This window comes from Xiphias gladius, chromosome 15 (genome assembly GCF_016859285.1).
Source record: "Xiphias gladius isolate SHS-SW01 ecotype Sanya breed wild chromosome 15, ASM1685928v1, whole genome shotgun sequence".
Classification (NCBI taxonomy): Eukaryota; Metazoa; Chordata; class Actinopteri; order Istiophoriformes; family Xiphiidae; genus Xiphias; species Xiphias gladius.
In genome coordinates this window covers 4,544,267-4,569,506 of record NC_053414.1, presented here as the reverse complement: position 1 = coordinate 4,569,506, position 25,240 = coordinate 4,544,267, and the positions used below count along the sequence as shown (strand labels likewise).

Genomic DNA, 25,240 nt, shown 5'->3' with positions numbered 1-25,240 from the left:
ATTTCACTTGAGCTTGTGTTTTTGATTGCACGGCCATGTACACGCACGTTGGGCACGTATGCAGAGACGTGATGACGCTGTCTCCGTGTGTGAATGTGTATGTATGTATGTATGTGTGTGTGTGTGTGTGTGTGTGTGTGTGTGTGTGTGTGTTAGAGTGAGTGAGTGAGTGAGTGAGTGAGCGAGCGAGCGAGAGAGAGAGCGCGTGCGCGCGTGTGTGCGCGTGCGGACGCAGGTTAAACTGAGTTGTTTGGGCTGTTGCGGGGAGAGAGGAGTCGCCCAAGAGGGTTTCAGCGCACGGAGTCACTACCTGCTGTCCATCCCCACTGCCGAGGCCCGGTCTGGTCAGCGTTGCACTAATAAAACTCAGAGCGATAACTACCCTCACACACGCAGCACCGTCTTCGTTAGCGTAGCCAGCCAAAAATACAGGAACCATGCCCGAAAGGAGGCCCTTCGTACGGTTACCGACTGACGTTTACCCCGTCAACTACGGCTTATGCCTGAAGCCCGACCTGATCGACTTCACTTTCGAGGGCAAGCTGGAGGCGCTGGTGGAGGTATGTTATGGATAGGTTTGCGTCTGCATGGTGGAGGATCTCGTTATGTAATCTGACCATCTAACGTTTCCAGTAGCTGGCTAATTTTGCCGTGTTCGACGAAAACCTCGTTGACGGAGGTAGCTAGTGTTAACGTTAGCTGGCGGTTGCTAACTGACTAACCTTCTCTCAGGGGCTCACGCCGGCCGAAGGAGACCTGTGAATGGAGAACAAACGACGGCGGGGTGTTTGTGCGACTAGCCGCAAGCTAAGCGAAGCTAGCTAGCCCAACAGTCCCGTAGAAAGCCAGCAGACTTGCCTCCTCATGTTAGCTTAGCCAACTGTCTCATACGGTGGACATTAGCCTGCTAGCAGCGCCTGGCAATGCGCTTAATGTGCAGCCGGAGCACCGTAACCCCTTATAACATCAATGCATTACTGTTAGGCACTATCAGTATATAGGGTTTTCGATTACAGAAGTTGTTAACTATAGCTAACTAGCGGCTAGCAAGCGCTCACTAATGTTTGCTAAATCATGGCAACATCATGTCGCCCCCTCCCACCCCGAGCCTCTCTCGGTCATTCATTTCAACCCAGGTTTACCTTGCACACATATCTGGCAGTTTATTAGGTCCACCTAGCTAGAACTAACGCAGCCCCGCGGTAAGTCCTCCCTTCGCGGAGGTTATAATGTTCGCTTTTTGTTGAAACCGTGTTAGAGAGGTGTTGGTTCAACTGTGCGGTCACTGTGGAGGCTGCAGTTTGTTGCGCTGTCTAATTGCGTTACGGGTCTTAAAGGTGCTTCTATTGATTTGTCCAAACCACTTCCATCACCGAGGGTTGGCTAAATAACAAAAACACCTCTCCTTGTAACACAATACAGTTTCAACAGCACCACAAACTGCAGCCCTCCAACATGACCATCTGGTTGAGTCAACACCTCTCTAAAACTACTTCAACAAAAGCCGAACATTATAACCTTCAGGAAGGTAGAATTTGATGCAGGACTGTTGTATCAGATGGGTATAGATAAAACTAATGCAGTCTAATACAACAATCCTGCGATATTAGAATTATTTATTTATTTATTTTGGTTACCGAAATTGTTTTCAGAGAGATGTTGATTCAACTGTGATCACTTTGGAAGCTGCAGGCTCTGGTGCTGTTGAGTTGTGTGGTGTTATACAGTGCAGTGTTTGTTATTTCTAGTTTTCCTATTTCCTAATATTCCTAATAAACTGACAACTAAGTGTATTTAAACATTTTAAAACTGTCCTGACCGGGGTATCGCTTTGTGGATCAGTTGGGTCCCTTATTACTTGTTTCTGAAGTGGGTGTTAGATAGTAGCTGCTATAAAACTAACACATGGAACAATAGCAGCTCAATTTGCATATAAGTCATGAATAGAAGTGCAGTGTGTAAATGCAGAGTTGTGTGGCCACCTGTCAGCTGATTTTCCTACCACCTGTGCCTGCTGCTTCGTTTATATTACACCTTTCACTAATTTTGTATAACCTGCTTAACTATTCAGGAACAGATAAAGGAATAGTACTAAATGAACAACAATAGAACGTGAGTTCAAATACAAAGCCCACTGCTATAAAACAAATAAAATTTCCCTGACCAGCAGTCCTAAGCCCAATGATATACTGTTCACAATGATATAAAACTAAGAACAGCTGTAAATCCTCACATTGAGAAGCTTAGATCAACATGTGTTTGGCAATTTTCTTTGTAAAATGACTTAAAATGGATACTTACTCAAGGCTGTTGACAATTATCTTTCTGTCGACCGATTCATTGTTTCAGCACTAAACCACTAAAAGTTGGCACTGATTGCTTTTGAGAAGTTTGGCCTGTGTTGTTAAATGGCAAAAAAAAATCTTTTTTCCTTTTTTTTTTTTTTTTTTTTTTTTTAGACATGTGTTTATACACAGGGAAAAAAAGGTAAAAAGAGAGGATTGTTTTTATGTATCTTTACTAAAACTTCTTGTACTGTATTGGCACCGTTACTCAACCATGTGAAACGCCACCTAGCACAAGAAGTGTAAGAGATCATAAATTAAAAAAACTATTAAAGCAACACACATTCAAATACACTCAGACTGTTTTCATAAAACATTTAAACAGGTTTTGAGCATATTCAAACACACTGTTCTTGTGTTAATCATTTAAATGTTTGCCGGCGGTAATTGCAAATCCCATCTACAGCAAGTCTGTAAGTTGACTCCTCCTGAAATTTTTTTTGCTAATCAGTGAAAATTCCCTGTCATTGTTTGGTTTACTAATACCCCGTTTACCTGTGGTTTGTACAAAGCCTGGATAAAATAGAATAGAACAGAGGGAATTCAAGCAACGTGGCACTTTGCCATTTGCCCGGCATGTTTCATAATTGCTGCCTCTTTGTGGCTGTGTCAGCCTCCAAGTGTCTCAATAAACAGCAGCGTTGAACCAGCAGTGCCACAAACCGTGAATGTCACTACAACGGCCCCCTCTGAAAACTGCATGAAATCCAAGCGTGCCACTGTGTTTCTCCCTTGAAAGTCCCACTGTTTTTTTTTTTTTTACATCACACGCCAGAAGCTCCTAGTTTTTCTTTCTTTCTTTCTTTGTTTTTCACCACTTTCTTTGCTTTTTTTTTTTTTTTTTTTTTTGTATGCCAACTGGTACGTTCTTAAGCCTCTGCAGATTTAGCTCACAGTAAGGATATAGTCACTCCTGTCCCCACTGTCTGACCCAGGTTCAGTTTGGATTTACTGTCATTCGCGCATTTACACTAACAACACTCTGACATCTTTACGTACTCATTGTCAAGACCTGGTCATAGGTTGATAGAAGCATTACACTTTACTGAAACTTTATCTTTCCCAGACAGATGGGATTTTGAAATTTTGCCACAGCAGAGATTATAAGAGTATAAATATTCTGTTTTATGTCAATATTTACAGGTTACACAAGCCACAAATCAGATTGTGATGAACTGTGCTGACATCGACATTATCACGGCTTCCTTTGCACCACAGGGAGGAGAAGGTAAGGATCAGCCTTTGACAGCTTTTTCCCCTCTTTTTCTTTCTTTATTAATGACACTGTCATTAATGAAATGAAATACAATTTGTAGATACCTCATTTGACCTTGACTCTGTTTTGCTAAACCTGATTTAAAGTTCTTAATGGATGATTGTCAAAAGCAAACAGCGTATGCTCTGGCTCTCAGCCCGTGTTTGTCTTCCTCTTTATTATTTTTTTTCTTCCTTTTTTTTTTTTTAGAAATTAACGCTACAGGATTCAACTATCAAAACGAGGATGAAAAAGTCACCCTGTCATTTCCTAGCGCTCTACAGAAAGGTAAGAAGGGCCCTCACTGTGCTATGCGGAAAGCAGCCTATCATCGCTGCTGTTGAAGAATAACAGATTTTCCCCCTTTGGTCGCGGCTGAACAAACAGTGCAACTCTCTCTGTGCACGCGTCCCCAGGCTCCGGCACATTGAAGATCGACTTTGTTGGTGAGCTGAACGACAAAATGAAAGGATTCTATAGAAGTAAATATACAACCCCTGCTGGAGACATCCGCTACGCTGCTGTCACACAGTTTGAGGTGAGTTTATGGTCTCAGGGAAATAGAGCGTTTTCCTTAGGTGTATTGCTTAACTCATTACTTGCCTGTGTTGCAACATAGGGTGTGATGGTCATGTGAGCCTTATTTGTATTCAGAATGGTCCCGAAGATGCGGCGGTTTCTCATATTTCATTCTATTTATACGTTCTGTTTTGAAAATGCTGCTCTGTGTTTACATATGTTTCTTGGAAAGTAAAACCGGGTCAGTCTAGTCTGGCCACTGACTGGGGGCTTTGACCAGAAGCTGAACCTCTGCAGGTATAAATCTGTACACAGATCTCTAAAAAGATCTTTGTACAACAGAGTTATTGTGGAGGGTCTGCAACATGTAAACAAGTCACATGCAAATAAGTTTTGGTAGTTTCTCTTTAAGTTACTCACTCACACTCACACACACACACACAAATATGCCTTCATACCAAGTTAATCTCTGACTGTTAACAAAGCAACCTGAAAGACAGCAAATTTTAAAAAATAACTTGCAGTCAAGTAATGAATAATTGGAATACTTTCGACAGGGTGTAACAAGTAGAGTAATTTCGTTCAGAGTAACTTACCCACCACAATTTTTGTTCACTTGCTAGCTCACAAATGTGTTTCAGCAGACACTTGGTTTAAAAAGGAAATTTAGGAAATGTTTTTATATTTAAAGGAAATGCTACAAATGCCACAGCAAAATTTGAGGCCTCCAGCGCTTTGAAAAACAGCTTACAGGGCGTTACCTGGCACAGGTAACAATGCTCAACTGTAGTGCTGCCTACTCCTGCGCAGAAGAAAGAAGTTCGGGGCGGCTTGCCCAGCAACTTAACAGTCGGTGAGGGAAGAAAGTAAAAATAAGTGAAAATCCACATAGAATGGGACAGATAGACCAGTAAACTGAATTTGTGCTCTGAAAATGAGGGACGATGTTTAAAAATGGCTGTAATTCCTAAACAGTTAATATATTTTTGTTAAACCCCTTGAATTAAAGCTGAAAGTCGACGCTTAGATCAAATCTTGATGGGTTCGTTTCAAATCCATTGTGGTGGTGTACAGAGAACAGAGGGAGTTTTCTTGTTTGTTTGTTTGTTTGTTCTTTTTATCTGAAATGAATAAAGATCAGATAAACAATTTTTATTCGTGGGGGGGGCTAACCAGACAAGGGAAATATGATCACAACTGGGCTGGGAAACGTTTAAGATGCATTTTGATTGTGTGGTGTGAGCTGCAGTCCATCTCCCCACCTCAGTTGGACCTAAACACAGTCTAGACTCATCTGGATTCAACCCACCGGGTCTCACTTTTTTGTTCTTTCTCTTTCTGCCCCCCTCCAGGCCACGGACGCTCGCAGAGCTTTCCCCTGTTGGGACGAGCCAGCTATCAAAGCCACCTTTGACATCACTCTGATAGTTCCCAAGGACCGAGTAGCCTTGTCAAATATGGTACGTGTCGTATGTTCGCTCCTCCCTCTGAGAAACTAAACGGCTTCAGAAAACATCATCTGGTTTGGATTATTTCTAACAACACCCCTCCAGGCTAACACAGCTCATCTGGGCTAAATTTGGGTCTTTCTGACGACTGACTAACTATGAATGACATTAATGTATGCTGTCAGTGTTTATTAATGTGTCTTTTTAAGTCCACTCCCGTTTTGTCAGTTGTTGAATCCAGACAGACCCTTTTTAGACAAATTACCAAAGAATATTATAGGCAAATAACCCTAGTTGATAATACTAAATAACTAATTATTATTAGAGACGTATGACAATCGTAGTAGACAAATTGCAGACCAAGACTGAGGGCTCTGTTTAGACTCATGCTGGTCCAGCGCTTGACCTTTTTGTGTGCACATACCTGCTGAAATTTATTTTCTCTGCAAGTATACTGTGACCTTTTAAAGTCCAGTGCGAGACGATACTGCATTTACCTTGAGTTTGTACAGATGCTGCTAAGTGGTTGTGGTAAGAAGAGAGTTTTAAATTTCAGGTGACCCTAGAAAGTGCTCTTGTCATGTCGCTACAGAGTGAGCATGTTTATAGAGGAAATTAAGTTGCTAATTGTGGCTGTGCTAGATTTGTTTTCCTCCTCCACTGAGTCACACAGGAGCAACAGTCAACAGCTCCTTAATTCTCTTACCCCTGTTCCTGTGGGGTTTTTTTTTTTTTTTTTTTTCAATGTGTCTAAATACGTCTGTCCAACACCCTCGTGCAGATAGAGAAAGATATCTCAACAACCACTGGCCAAATTGTCAAACAGCTTGGTGATACTGCGTTTGTCCCCAAACCAGAAATTTGGGTACCGGTACCTTTTTTTAAATTCTAGGCTCGATACATTTGATTTACACACATACACACACATTCAGTGTGTAAGCAGTAGTTTAAATTGACGGACCAATTAACGACAGACCAATAGTGTGAAAATATTCATTAAAAAAGTCAACGCTATATTCTGACAGACTGAACGGGGATGGCGGTAGCCTACTGACGTTATGAGCTGTCGCTACGTTAGCCTGAACAAGATGACGTTAGCGTTTGTGAAGGTTGTGTGTGAGTGTGTGGAGTGTTGCCACGACAGATGCCAGCTGTCGCAGTTCGCAAACAACAAAGGTGACATTTCAGGACATGAGCGTTTTTACGACATGTTGTTAACATAAAGTTAACAGTTGAAACTTGCTGGCCCTGAATTCTGTGCACAGGTCAGGCTGTGTGTCTTTTGAAGTGTTTCTGATACCACATGCCTGCTGGCTTCTGGTTGTCTCTAACTTTTCCCTGGTGATCTGCCTCAAACACGAATCTTGGCGTGTTGCTGTAACTGCGCTTACCGCCACACAGATAAATGTAGTCATCGTTGACCATGTCTGCCATCCTTCTTCCTTTTGCATTTGACGTCACCTGTAGACTTATTATGCTGCCATCGTCGGTCCAGGAATAATCGCAGCTCCAGTACATGCGACATCTACGGCAGCCTCGGTACCTACGGTACTGTAGAAAAACACGTACCCTGACGTTTTCAGAATTTTGGCTTCGACTTGGTACCAATGTGGTGGTTCTTGTGCCATCACTGGGTGACATTCTAGATTTTTTTGATTTTTTTTTTTCTCATTATCAACCAATCCCCCAAAAAAGATCAAAACGAACATTAAATACATTCTACTAACAAGTATTGTTTGTGCGTATTAAAAAATATATTTTACTCCTCTCTGCCCACTGTTGTCCAAAAACTATTAAAAACAGTGAGCTACACTGTTACGCTGGGTGACATGTTCCTTCATTACCATGAAAAATCCCACATACACTGTCCTTCTGCCCCAAATACTCACCAGAGCACCACATGAGAATTAATCTGCCACTGAAAATAGTCCCCAACAAATTTTCCTCTTTTTGAGTGATGTTTGCTAAAAACAACAGTTCCAGCTGTTTCAGGATATTACTGAGCCTTTCTAACCAACAAAATTATGTATTTGTGAGGGTTTTTTTGTTTTAATGCTTTATTTCTTCAGTAGATAGTAATGGGTTTGGAGCTGAGAGCCACAGAGAGAGTACGGTAGTCCGACAGAACTGTGAGACGGACCAGCACGCTGTCGATTTTGGTCCTTTAGTTGATTTCAGATTCCGGTTTCCTAATGATTGTGAAGACCTGCTGATCTTTGTTCTAGTGCCACCACTGGGCCAATCTTTTCATTTGTTCAAAAGAAATGTCAAAAGCAAATGGGAAGAATTAATCAAATGTACCGAGGAGATTTATGCTCTCGGTGGATGTGCTGTTATTGATGGTGAATTTAATGACCCCATAACCGTTCTTCTCTTTTAGCCCCACTGCTAGTCAGCATAATCAGTATGCCTTTTTGCTCTGTCAGATATCACACGTGTTGTGGGTCATGAATATTTTAACCTGCAGTAGCTGCTGGTGGGTCTATAGACTTTTAGTCATTTTGTGTTATGCAACATGTCTATTTACCCAGAGAGAAATTTATGAGGGCATGGTGTTAAAGGCACACTTAGAGTTCAGCTCCGTCTACTTATGTCTCCACATCGAGCCGTTTCATTGTTGTCTTTCCTTCCTCCAGAATGTCATTGATCGAAAGCCATATCCAGAGGACGAGAACCTCGTTGAAGTGAAGTTTGCCACCACCCCCATCATGTCCACATACCTTGTAGCTTTTGTCATTGGTGAATATGACTATGTGGAGAGCCAGTCATCAGATGGTGTAACGGTACGCGTGTACACACCCGTGGGGAAGGCAGAACAAGGGAAATTTGCACTGGAGGTGAGCATGTTTTTGACACACTTCTACATTTCCAGACAGGAAACCACTGTTTAGTCCACCAACCACAGCAGCAGGGGCTTTCACCCCTGCCGTAAGAACTTTACAAACTACAAACATGGCTGTAGAGCTAGAGACATACACGGAAAACTAAAATCTTTTATCTACTTCATCCATTGTGTCTCCATCCGTCTTGCTGTGTAAACTTTGTAATAAACTCGTTTGAAAATGCTAAAACACAAATTAACAGACTTTTGAAGTTTTTTAAATGCTTTGTTACACTTTTAAACAGCTTTTGTACATTGTTACATTGTTTTTTGTTTTTTTTTTCTTCCCTCTTCTGTTTTGCAGGTTGCAACCAAGACCTTACCTTTCTATAAAGACTACTTCAGTGTTCCTTATCCGTTGCCTAAAATTGATCTCATAGCTATTGCTGATTTTGCTGCTGGTGAGTAGCTGTCATGACCACATTCAGTAGTTTGACACATTTCCAAAATTTTCACATTTAAAGTGAAACAAATGCTCCTTCCTCCCACCCAGGTGCCATGGAAAACTGGGGCCTTGTTACCTACAGGTAATCTTTAAGTTACTTTCTAACTACTGATTTTAAATTTTTTTTTTTTTTTTTTTTTTTTGGCATCATTATTGCATTTGCAAACCACATCATTGTCATTATGGCAGGTTTTGGGAAATGGGAACTGAACTAAAATGCCGATGTGCCTTAAATGAACGTCACTTCTTCACCACTTCTTATACTGCGATTTTAGTTTTCACAATGGATAATCATCTAATACAGCAAATTGGCAATAAAGTAAACCATTTCATTAGACCCAGAACGTTAGATGTAGATGTTTATCTTTAAAGTGCTGTACGATAATTGTATAGCTATAGGAAAAACAACCATACAGGTTACAGAGAAATGAAAAATGAAGCCAACAGTTGAGCCAGATTAGCAACCACTTTATCTTCATGGAAAACCAAAAGTGAGTGCATCTGAAATGGCTCTTGTAATCTGCCAGTGCAGAATGAAGCTGTGAGTGTGCATAACTACTGCTAGTATGGCAAAGCTGAACTAGGTATGATGGATGTTTATAACGGACAGTTTGGGTAATAATTTTATCATTTGCCTCAATTTCTTAGTTTTTATTGTTTTTAGAAGCAAACCAACCAAATAGTATAAAATAATAGAACAGACCAGGTCACCAGGGGAAATGCATGAACAAATACAAAACCAGGAAGTTTGTTGAGCTTTACATTTTCAGTTTTCACAGGGAAAGTGTATATGGAGAGGCAAACAAACCAACAAAAAGCCTTAAAAAAAAAAAAAAAAAGTCTTCCTCTTGTTTTGAAATTGAAAAAAGGCCCAATATGGCTACAGGTGTCGCTGTGTTTGCCCAAGAGCAAATAAACTAGAGTGAAATTAAATACAAAGGAAAAGGTAATAGGGGTGAGGTGGGGTATAAAATGAGGACATTTCAAGTCCATAACTGATTCATAGCCCCAAAGTAAATTCAGAAGGTTTGGCCTTATAGAGACGCCCAGTTTTCACCTGTCCATTACACATACAATTACTGCATTTACTCAGTAGAGGAGGATGATATAGATATGATAATACAGGTTTAAAAATAAACATAAAACATTAAGGCTGGTAAGAACCGCAAAGGAGTATGGGTAAAGCTAACCAAATACATAAAGGCCAGAAAAAACCAGGTGCTCTTACTCTTCCTTATTTTACTGTATCCATATTCATGTGCAATAACCATTTTGTCTAATACTTTATAAATTAATCAATCTGGAATCTCAACAAAAAAGTCATAGTACCTATATTTAGTGATGTTGTCAGATCTCAGTAATTACTCTGTTGAGCAGCATGTCGTCATAATCGACTGAACCAATGTCTAGATCTACAGAAATTGGTAATAAACTGTAGTTTTTCTTTAAATCACGGTCTCAAAATCTACCAAATTTGTTAAAGCAGCATTCCTCCTTCCTTTCTGAAAAACTCATCGTTGCAGTTGTGTCTTTTTGCATCGCTGATGGCTTTGTAATTGCTTTGTGATTAGTTAGACATGCTGCCACCTGTTAGGTAATCAGTTGGTATGTGATGAGCACACAGCGACAGGCTCCATTCATCTACCATCCTCAGCCACCTGCCCGCAGGTTTTCTGAATAAACAGCCCAGCGGCAGCTGCGAGCCGTTAATTGTCGTTGGAGGCAAAACCGGCTGCTGTTCAGACCAAGTGTCGACCTTCAGTCGTCTTTTGTGTCAACCTCGAGCCTCTGCTGTTTTCCAGGGAGACAGCACTGCTAATCGACCCGAAGAACTCCTGCTCGTCCTCCAGGCAGTGGGTGGCACTGGTGGTTGGACACGAACTCGCCCACCAGTGGTTTGGAAACTTGGTCACCATGGTAACCAGCCATAACCTTTTCACATTTCAGACACTCGTACACATGGACAGTTTGTGAGAAGTTTTCAAAATAGTGATAATCATAAGAATAACATAATGACAAAACTCATAACCGTAATGATTTAAAAAAAAAAAAAAAAAAAAACTGTAGCATTAACTGAAAGACCAGTTTCTAAAGTTTATGGAAAAAAGGGAACAATACAAGAAAGAGAACTGCAGTTTGTTTGTGTTCCAACAATCACTCAGAGTCAGTGTCAGTATTAGTTAATGTAGGAGGTCATATTTTGGAAGGGAAGAGTTTTTTGAAGGACAAATATATCTCATCTACGTGTGTGTGTGTGTGTATGGATACAGGAATGGTGGACCCATCTGTGGCTTAATGAGGGATTCGCATCCTGGATCGAGTATCTTTGTGTGGACCACTGCTTCCCGGAGTACGACATCTGGACTCAGTTTGTCTCAGCCGACTATACCCGCGCTCTGGACCTGGACGCGCTGGACAGCAGCCATCCCATAGAGGTGAGCTGTGGAGGGAGCCTGCAGGGTTTCGCTTTATATATCTGAAAGCCGCTGACTTATGTAGTCTGTTGGGAGGTAATACTCTTACTTGATAGTAATCATGATTATGATTTCTCTCCCAGGATATATAGCCTCCTTTGTACAGTTGCTCTTCACAGAACAGTTTGCAGTGTAACAGTGTTTGGTAAAATGGACATCCCACTGATTATGGATTATTTTAGAAGTAACCTCCTTATTTATTTAATGATTTGTTTATTTATTTATTTGAGTGTGTGAAGGGCAGATACTGGTTAGGTAAATGATTAGGCATGTTAACACCGTGGAAGTTGCTCGAACACCTGATTTCTGACTTTTCGTTGCGTGCTCCAGGTGAACGTGGGCCATCCATCAGAGGTAGATGAAATCTTTGACGCCATCTCCTACAGCAAAGGAGCGTCTGTGATCCGCATGTTGCACAACTACATAGGAGACGAGGTTGGTTGTCTAACGCTCGCTGCCTGACGGTTTCGTTTTTCTATTTTGTTCATTAAGATTCACCTCTAACTCTTTGCCTGTAGGACTTTAGGAAAGGAATGAATGCCTATCTTTTGAAGTTCCAACATAAAAATGCATCAACAGGTACGAACATGCAGGAAATATTTACCTCGAGATGGAGTAGCTGTGTGAATTGATTTCCCGGTTTCTATCGCTTCTGACGCCCTGCTGTCTTTCACAGAGGACCTATGGGACTGTCTGGAACAGGCCAGTGGGAAACCCATCGCTGCAGTGATGGGCTCGTGGACCAAGCAGATGGGCTTCCCGATCATTGTAGTGGACCAGGAACAGGTGAGCTTCACTGGACACAAGCAGTTTGTTTTTCCTGCTTTTACCTTTTTTTTTTTCCTCTCTGTTCATACTCTGAAAAAGCGATTAAACCATTAGAATTCACCAACAGAAATGACATTTTGCAGCTGCAGTCTGCCAGTTTTTGTCTGGTGACTTTTTCTAATTTTTGTACCCTGTTTGTTGAATTCTCATCCAACCTGACCAAGATATTTTTTTACAGCAAGGTGACGACCGCATTCTCAAGTTATCTCAGAAGAAGTTCTGTGCCAGTGGACCGCATAATGGTGAGTGTTTCGGACGTTAAGGCTGAATCTAAATTTCCGGACTTAACCGCACTCGCGCACTCGTGGACTCGCAGAAGTCTGCGAGTGCTGAGGGCTCTCCAAACCCGCAATTCATCCATTCCACAAGTGGCCTTAAGCAGACTTTCTGCATATTTCCAGAAAGTCCACTTGGGGTGCAGACTTCACTAGACTTCTATGATTTAATTACCCACAAGTCATTGCACAATTCGTTGCAATAGAGATGTGACGTTGTAGTTTTTCCATTTGCTGACTAATAAAACAAATAACTTTATTGTGATACTTTACTAAAATGTTCCTTGAACCCTGTAGGCCAGAAATAATATTCAACCAGATCATGATACAGAAATATGTAGAACTATAGGCTTTAGAGGTAATCAAATGCTTTTTATTGTTGTAGTCCTTAAGTGATGGTAGCCTATAAAAGCCATGCAGTGTAATGATAAAATACACAGGATAGGATGCTCCTAAATGTAAGTTACACCCTTTTCATTAGCAATAGGCCGGTCCTATAGGCCTGTCTATCAGGGGCTTAGAAAGCCTTGCGGTCTCCCACCCTCGACGACTGAAGTCAGCGACGGCTCAGCCGCAAGTCCGTGAGTCTGGAGGGTTGACATTTGGATTCAGCATCACAATGTAGTGTTGTCAGGTCAAGTTTTTGAGCAACTCAAACAGGCAAAAACAAACCATATATTTATTTATTTAAAAAAAAAAAAAATCAGCAGACCCAGGGCTATCTTAGCTTTGTGCTAATTCTAAAATAAGAATCATGACTGTTGCTCGTGTGTCGGACAGGTGAGGATTGCCCCAATTGGATGGTCCCCATTAGTATTTGTACCAGCGAGGACCCTAAATGCACCAAGCTCAAGGTTCTGCTGGACAGACCGGAGACAACTATCACTCTGAGTGGTGTTGCTTCAGACCAGTGGATCAAGGTGAGGACATGCTACAGTTCTTCTGACAACAGCAGCTAACATCACAGTTTGACTGAGGGTATTTAGATCAACACTTTAAATGATCAATTTTAGTTTTTACATCCCCAATAGAAATCACTAACAAACACTTGTACTGTAGGTAAGGACGCACTGCTGGATCTTTTTCTCTCCCGATAGCAATTCCGACAGCTGAACTCCTCAAAGCATCTGCCAAAGCGACGATTTGGTACCTGATATATAGTGATAAATAAAGCAATTTTATCGTCGTGGCACTCGGTAGCCTGCTGTGATACAATGGACTTCGTGATAGTGGAAACACTGAGTGACGTTGTTTCTACACACTGGCCCTTCAGTCGTTATACCTACATGGAATATTCAAGTGATCATTTATTTCTTGCTTTTAATTAAACATCTCTGCCTTCTCTGGTTTGAAAACACTGTGGCATCTGTTAATTTTACATGAGGCTATGACCGGATTTGTGAATACGGTCACGTACATACAAACATGTAAAACTTTAAACTAAGATAGTTACTACTTTGGGTAAATTTTAACCCTGTTCTCAATGGACGAGAATAGAGATTATTTCCAAACAGGACGCTGTTGGTTTTCCAGTGAATTAAGCTGCAGCCTGAATGTGACTTATTGACTGTGTGACAGTGACAGATTGTGGATTTAGCTGAATCGATTGATCTGAATCATAAGAGAAGATGCCTCAGTCTGTCCTGTTTTCATTAAAAGTGAAACATCAGAGTTCACACACAATTCAGTGACTGGAGTTCCCGGTTGTCAGTTTGGAGTAAGAGCAGGAAAGGATGTGGTCATCAGGGCCTCACCCAAACTCCTTTTGTCAACCAGTAGTTTCTACAGGTATTTACACAGTTTACTAAGTTGTATTATTTTAATCCTTTATTCTGTTGCTTCGGGAGTGTAAATTAGGGCTTTGACAAATGTGGCAAGAACGTGAATGGATTTGTTCGATCTCCCCTGGGTGTAACTCGTAAATTAGCAGAGCTGATGATGATTTTGGTGCCTGGATTAAAAACCTCATCAGAAGTGTAATGGTGTAAGCAAAGGATTGAAAATGGATTGCGCTTTATACAGCTGATACTAATCTATAAATAATGCCTTGAATCCCCACTGTTCCAATCCTGCGGTTCGGCTTGTCCGATGCTCCTGTTAGCAACTAATTTGTGAGACGGAGTAATGAGGCTCCCAACTACAATTTTGAGCCAAAGATTTGCAAAAAATGAAAATTGCAAAGACTAAAGTTCTGTTTCCAAATGTCTGTTGTTTTTAAAAGTCAATATTACCAGTGTTTGGGGAAAATTCAACCACCACGACCATCACATTCTTGACTAAACCCCCAAGCACTGACATTAGTGTAATGGCATTTCATTCATTTCAAGCCATTCTGGATAAGAGCACTCAGTCTGAAAGGTAAAAATATAAGGTTAAAAAAAAATAACAGGTTTTTCCCAGAGTTTGAATCAATTGTGCTCCTGGTGTTTACAGATCAACCCCGGCACTGTGGGCTTCTATCGCATTCAGTACAGTTCGTCCATGCTGGAGAGTCTGCTTCCGGGCATCAGAGACCTCAGCCTGGAGCCTGTGGACCGGCTCGGCCTGCAGAACGACCTGTTCTCCCTGGTGAGACTGAAGCACACACACAGAGCCCTACCGCTGTGCAGTAAAACAATAACAGTCATTTCCTTTTTGTTTTCATGGCAGAATGTAATCTGCTACAAGTATTTGGGCTCCTCAAAAGGCTTACTGTTCGTCAGTATGGAAGGGAAGTCCACTCCCGTCCAGTGTAAACAAATTACATGGTGCAGAATAGAAGAGAAAAGGAGGCCAGAAAAGAGAAAGCGAAGCATGACGGCATATTTGTAAAGTGTGGAAATACGAAGATAGTCTCACACATGCAAAATCTCCTTAAATTCTTGACACTCTTAACAGACAAAGGTTCCCAGGATCATTGGTTTGGCAGTATTAGATCTATTTCTTGCCCGGCCCAAAACATATGTTTTTTCCATTGTGAAATTTACCAAAGACATTCTCCAGTGAAGCCAGGTAGCAGATAATTGGCAATGTGGACCAGAACCAGGGGATCCCTCTAACGAGTCTTTGAAATCGGAGGTTCAGAGTTCCTGGGGCGACTGTGGCTCAGGAAATCTACCCGGAAGGTCGGTGGTTCAATCGCCGGCTCCTCCAGTCTGCATGACGAAGTGTCCTTGGACAAAATACCCTCTCTCTCTGTGTGTGTGTGTGTGTGTGTGAGTGTGTGTGTGTGTGTGTGTGTGAGTGTGTGAGTGTGTGAGTGTGTGAGTGTGTGAGTGTGTGAAGCACTTTGTGTGGTCAGTAGGTCTAGAAAGGTGCAATATAAGTTCAGTCCATTTACTTGGTGATCGCACCTCAGAGGTCCATTTTGTAGCTGCTCTGGAGCTTCAATCCTATCACATCATCTTCAATAGCAGATAAGGTTTGCCCCGTCGCCATAGAATTGTTGGCAACTGGGCAAACCATATTGTAATTGACAAGAACTTGGATGAGAGGTACTTTGTGTCCCTAAAAAATGGGAAATCGTACTTCTACGCTTCCATGGCAAATGGGAAAACTTTATCTGCTGGTCAAGATCCTATGATCTGATATGATCAGAAACTCCAAACAGCTTCCAAATGGACAGAACGATGAGAATGTTTTCTCAACGTCTCCGAATAATGCTTCTTGGCAGTAAGTTGAAATAGTTTTATTTTGGAATTTTATGTGTTATGTTTTTGTATATCTTAGGATGTGTAAATAAGTTCTCAGCTTACAGGAAACAGTGGTGGGGAAAAAAGCGGTTGCGGGTCAGGAACAGAAAACATTCAAGTGAGAGCCTCCATGCAAGGAAAGTTCCACGATTCAACAATTTATATCCTAAAAAAATCTGCTCTTTAATTAATCTTTGTAATTATTTATCTTTAGAAACTGTTTGTTTCTGCTAATATACGTTCTGGGACACGGGATATGACTAGTCTCCGAAAAATGTGTGTTGTAACAAGTTGATGATAAATCTGAAATTTAAAACCCGACTGAATCGTGTCGTAACAAATGAACCGCAGAGACTGACGCTTCATTCATCCTCCGGTTCCTTCCTCCCTGTCAGTTGCTCTTGTGCAGCTTCTTGCACGTGTCTGCTGGTAGTTTCTGCCGCTCTTCCACTGCTCCGCGTTCAAGCTCTTTTAAGTTTGCAGGAGTCCTTTTTCGCAACGGCAGACTTCAGCTCTCTCCAAAGGTTTTCATTGGGACTTGGGTCGGGACTCACTGCTGACCGGCTTAAAACAGTCCATCTTTTCCTTCTCAACTGTTCTTTTGTGTTGCTGGATGTTTGCTTTGGGTCGTTGTCCTGCTGAAAGACCCAAGACCTTCACCTCTAACCTCCTTTTCTGACACTGGGCCACACATTTCGGTCTAAAAGGCCTCAGCCATCATCTGATTTCATCATTCGTTTGACACGTTCAGTGCCTCCATTACCAGAGGCAGCAAAGCAACCCCACAGCAGCATGATAGAGCCTGCACCATGTTTTACTTTAGGTAGGCTGTTCTTTTCCTAAGGGGCTTCATTTCATCACCTATAAACAAACTGAAGCACTGCATTCCCAAAGAGCTCTACTTTGGTTTCTTCTGAATGAAAGTCTTGGCAAACATTACTCTTGCCTTTTTGTGCCTTTCTTTCAATAGCGGTGTCCCCCTGGGCCTTCGCCCATGGAGCCCTACTTGGTTTGGTGTGTGGCTTATGGTACAGGATGAAACCCACTCCAGCTCAGCCTGAAGCTCTTTAGATCTCCTGCGTGGTGTTTTTCCCACAATCCGCATCAAGCTTTCCAGACTTCTCTCGTTGAGTTTCTTCTCAGCCCCACGTCCTGGAAGCGTCTTGACAGTTTCAGTGACTGTGGAACATGACGAACTGTTGAAACAGGAATTTCAGGATGTTTGGAGTTCGCCTCGGAGCCTCTGGAATCGTTACGTTTCTTTATAATAGCATTTCTGTGAATAAGAAACTGGAAACAATTTGCCTCTTTTTTTTACGCAGTAAAACCATCATTCATTGGTTAATTCAGGTCATGGGAACACTGAAAATTAAGTCTTATTTGTTTTTTGTTTTTTTATTTTGTTTGAGGAACTAATTTACATTCATCATATACATTCCAGTAACTTTGGACATTTTATTAAAATGGTATGATTTTACAAAATTGGTTAATTTGCATATATTTCTGAAGATGTTCTAAATTCTGTACATAATACTCAGGGGTGCCAGTAATTTCAACCAGGTCTGTATTACCCAGTTATCACATGGTGAGAAGTAGCTGTTCATCCACATGTTGCTTCACTTTTAGTTTAATCACCACAGGAACATTTTGTAACCATGTGTCTGACTGTGAAGCCAAGACTAACACAATTATCATTCTGCTTGATGAGTCAGACTTTTAAGTGACACACAGTCACTTCACAGAAAGTTTATTATCACATCAGGAAACGTCATCGGATCTGATTCAATTTTTATTCGACTTTATTTATATAGCGCCAAGTCATGACACAGGTTATCTCAGGGCATTTTTTCACACAGAGCAGGTCTGGACTGTACTCTTTATACTATTATTTAAAGAGATCCAACATGTCCCCATGAGCAAGCACCTGGCGACAGCTGCAAGGAGAAATTCCCTTTTAACAGGGGGAAACCTTGAACAGAACCCGGGTCACTGTGGGCGGCCGTCTGCCCCCGACCAGCTGGGTTGAAATTGCTTCAAGAGAAGTCACTGTATAAGCTTGTTCACTACACCAAAATGCATCTAATGTAAAAAAATGATAAGAAAAGGCTTTTATTTTATAGTAGATTTATTTCCTTTTTTCCCTACTGGACGATGCCTTTTTTTACCAGCAGGTGCTCATACAAATTTCAGATCCAAATCTGCCATCCCAGATTTTTGAGCAATTGCCCTCTGCTCTGACTATGTAAAACCTGCAGTATGAAACTTTCAAAGTGCCATGAGATGCAACTTTACCCCACACTGTGCTTTCATTCTGCAGTAACTTATTCGTTTTAGAGAGTCGGGAATTTGTACAGTGTTAAACGATGCCCATTTTTTGTGTGTGTTCGCCTGTAGTCTCGTGCAGGGATGATCAGCACGGTCGAGGTGCTGAAGCTGATGGAGGCGTTCGTCAACGAGCCAAACTACACGGTGTGGAGCGACCTCAGCTGCAACCTGGGAGTGCTGTCATCGCTTCTGTCCCACACCGACTTCCACGAGGACATCCAGGAGTTCATCCGGGACCTCTTCACCCCCGTCGGCCTCGAGCTCGGCTGGGACAGCAAACCAGGAGAAGGTGAGGAGGAGGAGGAGCCGGGCAAGAACGAGTGATCATGGGCTTCATCTTCCTTATTTAGACCCAAGAAGATTCCTTTCCTCTTTATTACCGTTTAACTGAAAGGGCTTAACTAATTATAGCACTTTCATTGCTTTATGTAAACCACAACACGTTACATAGACATCTAACAAAGAAACAATTCCCATAGAAAAACATAGCTCAAAATAACCCGTCTCTGAGCCGGTCGTATTTTTTAACTCATTTATTTCCCAAATTCCCAAAAAACCAACCAGTCTTTTTTGGTTAAGTCCAATAGAAAAAAAATGGCTAGAAAGAATACTTATTACTTTCGGTTTAGTGCCGTGACCACATCAACTTTTGCAGTGTGTTTTACCATAAAATGTTTCATACAAATATCAAAGGGTATCTACAGTATATCATCACACATGACGGTAGAGCAGCACTCAAATGTACTTTCCTCTATCATGTCAGGAGGTCTAAATAGTGAACAGTGTAATGGGAGCTGAGTGAAAAAATTCTTTTTATTTGTTACCACTGTGAAATGGAGAAAATAGTATTTTTATACCCATCTGAGTGACGTGTTCGACTCCTGACTGATCTGCATCGGTCTCGAGAAGAGCACAGTCCATAAAGAAGAGAAGTAGAAGAACCGGAGTGTGATGTTTCTGTCCCGCAGGTCACCTGGACGCCCTGTTGAGAGGCCTGGTTCTGGGGAAGCTCGGAAAGGCGGGACACAAACCCACACTGGAGGAGGCCAGACGGAGATTCAAGGACCATGTGGAGGGCAAGCTGGTCCTGCCTGCAGACCTCAGGAGCCCCGTAAGTGGACCATACAGGGTCATACCCGCCGACGACGCGTTTCATTTCCTGCAGATTCATTTACTACTAGAGACCGTCTTGCGATGGGATCAAACCCGCCGCCACGTTCCGACCCACGAGTACGTGGGTGGAACCTCACCCATCTTCGAACTCGGCCCCTCATTGCTCGTCTGACTTATGTACCTTGTATTTCTGAGTTATATATTTTGAATTATTAGACATGTAACTCATATCCAGTACGAAAGGGATCAAATGACGCTGCTGTAGAGAGGTCATGTCAGAGTAAGAGTAGAAAACACATTCGCAACTGTGCATCTACGTCAGTTCCATCTTTGTCTGGATGGATCAATACAACATGATAAGACAAAGTGATTAGAAAATACAGGCAAAAAAGAAAAAAACATGGTGAACACTGTACAGTATGAAGTAATCCTGTAGAACAACCCAGACGGCAATGAGATTCTGTTGAATTTTGCAAAGCGATCATGTTTGAATATCATTTGACGCCGTGTTTGTGTCTTTTTATCAGGTGTATTTAACAGTGCTGAAGCATGGAGACAGTGCCACATTGGACACCATGCTGAAGGTAAAACTGCACCTGGCATGTCAGACTCTGCCCTAAACATCTTCATGGACGATCGCACCAACAAATCACAATAATCTGAGAGACTGAGCTTTACCATCGTCATCCTAGAGGAAGTGAAGACGTTTTCACAGGATTAGATGCCGTCAGATTTTTTTGCCTTGTAACTTTTCGCTCTCTCTCTCAACCCTTTCTACTCTCTTTCATACATCCATTCTTTCCCTGTGTCACTCGGCCCTTCAGCTCCACAAACAAGCTGACATGCAGGAGGAGAAGAATCGTATCGAGCGAGTGCTGGGCGCCATCTCCGCCCCCGACCTCATTCAGAAAGTCCTCAACTTCGCCCTCTCGGTACGTCTGGCCTCATTTTTACTCCTCGTCGCAGGTTTGGTTTTGTTACTCAGAGGAAATGAAAAGGACTGTCGTAGATTGTAAAGTGCTATTTTTAACCAACACGCTTCTAATCATGTTAATGAGGGAGATGAGATTTTTGAGAAAAATGTGGCATGTTACCTTTTATAAAAGTGTGTACATTTCAGCTTTGAAATACTAATATGTGCTGATTTTTACCGCGTCAGTTCTTCCAATAAAATTTTTTTAACTATAAAATTTAGGCCGCTATAAATAGAAACTGGAAGTCAAAGTTAAGCAATCAACTGTTGAGTCACGTCGACAAATTTACCAGCTTTCCAGTTACATGAAGTTCTTCAGTAACAGGGATGTTGAGGCCGTTTGCTCAGACTCAGCCGGCCCAAGTCAGCATCTGACTACCCGTCCTGTCAAACGTCTCGACAGCTTACCGCTTTTTCTTCTGGGTCTTCTCCCCAACAGGAAGATGTCCGTCCCCAGGACACGGTGTCGGTAATCGGGGGCGTGGCAGGGAGCAGCAAACAAGGCCGGAAAGCTGCCTGGAAGTTTGTCAAGGACAACTGGGAGGAACTTTACAACCGCTACCAGGGCGGCTTCCTCATATCACGGCTCATCAAGGTAAAAAACAAACACAGAAACAAACTCCCGCTGCCTCTGAATTACACTCTGAATCTCCTGAGGTCTTGTTTTGATGTGACAGTGGGTGTACGATTCATTTCTTCAGCACTGCTTCCAACACAGTGATCATGAATTAAAAATAAGCAGAAGCCTCAGTTATTTTAAGTTCTGGCCTATTTTTCACAACAAGGCAGGTGGACTATCGGTGTCTGTGGTTTGTCTTTGTTTTAAATAATAATCCGAAACTTTCAGGCGGCTGTAGTTTGAGTGAGAATATTTCCCAACCTGCTTTCATTCAAAACACAGATATCACTGAGTTTTTTTTCTTTTCTTTTTTCTTTCTGTTCAGCACACACACGTTTCTTGTTTGCTTGTCTTTGCAGCTCACGGTCGATGGATTCGCTATTGACAAAATGGCTACTGAAGTGAAGGTGAGAGCACTTTACAGAACTCCTCATTGGTTTTCATTTGTTGTGGGGTTTTTTTTAATATATTGGGTTTTTTCCTGGAAGTTTTGCTTTTTAACGGAGAAAAAAAGGGTTGTTATAATGTAATATTCTTTTAGTTCACATATATAAATGATTCCAACTTTTCCTTCTTGAATTAAGTCGATTTTTGAAACGTAGTAGTTGATTTGGAACAGATCTTGAAATTGAGACTGTTTAGGATTTAAGTGAATTAGGACTGACCCGTTTCCTAAACCTGCAGGAGCATTTTTTTTAACCACTAGAGGGCAGAATAACTTTAAACAAAACCAAAAAACCCCTCAGTAACACAGTCCTGACCTACCATCAGCTGTTTAGGCTGTTGTGGCTGGAGTGTGAGCACACAACTGCCTCCGTTCACGTCCAGCAGAGCAGCCGTAGCATCTCACTGGAGCGAACGAGGTCCAGTGTTCATTCTCTGTTGTAGGACTCACCGACTCTCCGTATGGACGGGTTTCTCGTTCACAAACAAGTGAGGATGCACATGCAGCACTGGGGTAGAAAACGCGTTACCACGGTGTCATAATAACCTATATGCGGACGGTTTCACTGGGAACCTGTTATACTGCTTTAGAGGGTGTATCTGTAGCTGACAAACGTCCTTTGCATCTTTTTGACAGGCATCTGTCAGCTCTGGCTGTAACTAACGTGAAGCCTGTTCCAGTGAGAAACTGATCATGCCGGAGGAGACTAGACACAAAGTTGGCTCCACGGGGGCAGAGAGCCGTGACCCGTGCGCGCCTGAAAACTGCCAACGCGGGTCGTGTTCAACCCAAAAACACGTAAACGAGTCAAGAGCTCGGACTCGCTCATCCTGGTTTTTATGTCTGTAAAATCAACGTGTATGAAAATCCTGCTCTCTCCTCGGAATGTAGCAGACACGGGGTTTCTGCCAGATGTGCTACGTTGGTACAAGAACTCGTATCGTAAGACGACTGCGGCGTAAACGGGCAGAGCTGCACTCGGTCCGGGACTTGATCAGGATCACTGATCGGCCACCAAGGATCGAGACTCCGCTGACCTGATTGATTCGTTTTCTCTGATAAATTATAAGCGTAACGTCCCGGTGCCACCAGTCTCCTCGTCGGTTGTCCCGGAATTAAACTTTCCTCACACGTCGAACACAGAGCCTCGGTAATATTCACCGGTACCAGCGGGAGCGGTCTGGCCTCAGAACTGCCATTTATTCCTGCGGCTTGGAGCAGGACCATCCGGGGCTAAGGGCTAATTCTGCGCCCTGGGCCGACGGGGCGGGTCTCCGTCCCGGGGTAATGAACATTTTCAGCTCGGTACTTTTGCGTTTTGTCGGTCTTCGTCTCGGTTACTTTTGCGGCTCTTGTTCCGCGTCCCGCCGCTGATGTCGCTTCGGAAACCCGTCTAGAATTATTACCTGCCGCATGAACGCTTCACCCGGTCTCTTCACTCAACGCAGACATCGCAAATATCACCCGATGCAGATTTAAGTGCGAGCAAGAAACGCGTGCAGGCGGCAGTGAACCTGATGGGGAAAGGTGCAAAATGACTTCAAAGATCCGAGAGATTGTCGATATCAAACTCTCGCGGACTGAAAAGTGACTTTATCAATACATGTTGTCTTTGCATTAGTTTTAGGTTTAGTTTTAAAGACGATAAACCCACATCCAGCAGCCCCAGTGACCCGTGTCCCTTCTGTTTCTCGCCACAAGGGTCCGTTTAGTAGCGGTTTTGTTTGTTCACGTGATCATCTTCAGCAATGGAAGTTGAAACCTTTACGTCCTTCCGAGCGCTTTACGGACTCCTCGTCAACTCCAGCCGCTCTGCCGAGGAAGGTCGATCAAAAGCTGCGCATCGGCCGCTAGATCGACTCTGCGGCTGGATTGTGGGGACATTTCTTTGTCCTCTTTGTTTGTTGGTCTCCTTCCCAGTGCCCTTCTGCAAACGGCCCTGTTTTTCCTCTTTGTCCCCGCAGAGTTTCTTTGAGAGTCACCCGGCGCCGGCGGCCGAGCGCACGGTGCAGCAGTGCTGCGAGAACATTCTCCTCAACGCCGCCTGGCTGAAGCGCGACGCGGACGACATCCACCAGTATCTACTGCAGCGCAAAGCGCCCCCCGTCTGAGCCGGGCCCCCCCCTCAGCCGCCTCCTCCAGCCCCCCCTCCCCACTCCCGACCCCCCTCCCTCCCTCCATTGCGGACCTCCCAGCATCATAGCTGCCTCGCCCCCCCCCTCACTACAGACCGGAGCGGGAGACCAGAGCGTACTTACAGCAGGCTTCATTCCTCTAAAGAAACTGTATGAAATCAAGAAGACAAAGCCAAGAATTTAACAAAGTGTTGGAAACACAAAGAGACTCTTTCTACGTTATCGAAGCGAAATCCATTTTAGTCAGACCAGGAATGTAGTTTTACCCCCATTCTGTCCACGAGCAGACGACACGTGGGTCAAAACCCGGCGCTCGGTGAGGGCGCGGAAACGCCGCGAGCCTCGAGGTGATCGCTAACCCTGCCCCGCGTGTCCACCCTCGTCCTCCTCTGCGTCGTAGCTGAGAAAACTGTGAATCGTCCCCGACCCCCGGCCTCCTTCTTTTTCCCGCCTCCTCCTGCCAGACATTTTTAAATGCATGAAGTGTGATTTTCTGCATTTGCTGCTTTGTTTACTTCCGTTTGTTTTCTGTACAAACAAATGATTTGTCGTTTTTTTGTTTTGTTTTCACCTCGCTGTTTGTGCTCGCGCCCTCTCCTCCGCCCCCTTCGCTTTCGGGCGTCGTGATTGGGTGAAAGCCGAGGGCACCTGGGCAGAATGGGGTTAATAACAGTAGTGTGTGTGTGTGTTGTAGTTTCCAACAGCACTGATTCTCCATTGCTAACAGATGATTAGGACGAGGCGAGCAGCGCTAGCATGGTACTACATTGTAAACTGTATAATGCAAGCTTTTTTTTTTCTTTCTTTTTTTTCTGGCGGACGATGTTCCTTTTAAAAGAATTAAGTGGAAAAGTTAAAAAAAAAAAAAAAAATCATGATTACATGTTTCCACCTCCCAACCTCCTCCTCCTCCACCTAAAAACCCCATCGAGCTCTGTTCAGTCAGAGTTTGTATAGTTTGAATCAACAATCAATTTAACCCCCCCCTCACACACCCCCCCCACCCCGTTTCTTTATCTTCCACCCCCAATGAAATGAAGGTATTGGCGTGTTTTTATAAGACATCAGATGCAGTGATTTATTTAAATGTCGAGATAATCTTATATTCTGAGTAAAGGAAGAAAAAAAAAAAAAGATCACAACACTACTTTTCGGGGCCTTTTGATTCTGTAGTAACATCAGGAAACGCCGCCTCGTAGGGCTGAGAGTCCGGCGAGGCTTGGTCCGGACTCTCTGGACGTGACAGATCGACTTTGACTCCGCTGTCGAACTTGGAAGCCTTAAATTGGTCGACTGGTTTGCAGTAAAATATGAAATACTGAAGTGGTGATAACAGGTGACTTCCACGTGACGTCAAATGTATCTAATGTGACAGATAATATAGACTTGTTGAACGAGTATATCTATATAGAATTTACAGTTTGATGTGGTTTTTGAAAAACATACCCACCGAGTCATCCAACCTGTTGTCGAGACTCTTTCCCCCCCT

The 25,240-nt window shown here is 42.9% G+C and overlaps 1 protein-coding gene across 1 annotated transcript; it reads left to right on the top strand.

The window, feature by feature from the left end:
• The first annotated feature begins 211 nt into the window (after positions 1 to 211).
• On the top strand, positions 212 to 23,753 carry npepps (aminopeptidase puromycin sensitive). The gene is made up of 23 exons (XM_040146231.1): positions 212 to 560; positions 3,489 to 3,573; positions 3,811 to 3,888; positions 4,017 to 4,138; positions 5,472 to 5,579; positions 8,204 to 8,404; positions 8,753 to 8,849; positions 8,942 to 8,975; positions 10,696 to 10,810; positions 11,164 to 11,328; positions 11,698 to 11,802; positions 11,886 to 11,946; positions 12,044 to 12,153; positions 12,374 to 12,437; positions 13,251 to 13,390; positions 14,904 to 15,038; positions 18,536 to 18,755; positions 19,435 to 19,577; positions 20,107 to 20,163; positions 20,404 to 20,511; positions 20,992 to 21,147; positions 21,531 to 21,578; positions 23,581 to 23,753. The coding sequence occupies exons 1-23, from the start codon at positions 438 to 440 to the stop codon at positions 23,725 to 23,727; spliced, it is 2,622 nt and encodes an 873-aa protein (XP_040002165.1). The 5' UTR covers positions 212 to 437; the 3' UTR covers positions 23,728 to 23,753.
• The last annotated feature ends 1,487 nt before the right edge of the window (positions 23,754 to 25,240 follow it).

What these genes read in the sequence shown, in the direction of transcription:
- npepps (XM_040146231.1), top strand. Translation starts at nt 438, where the DNA reads ATGCCCGAAAGGAGGCCCTTCGTACGGTTACCGACTGACGTTTACCCC. An exon ending in GGACAGCAAACCAGGAGAAG is followed by an intron (nt 18,756 to 19,434) that starts GTGAGGAGGAGG and finishes TCTGTCCCGCAG; the next exon opens with GTCACCTGGACGCCCTGTTG. An exon ending in TCCTCAACTTCGCCCTCTCG is followed by an intron (nt 20,512 to 20,991) that starts GTACGTCTGGCC and finishes TCTCCCCAACAG; the next exon opens with GAAGATGTCCGTCCCCAGGA.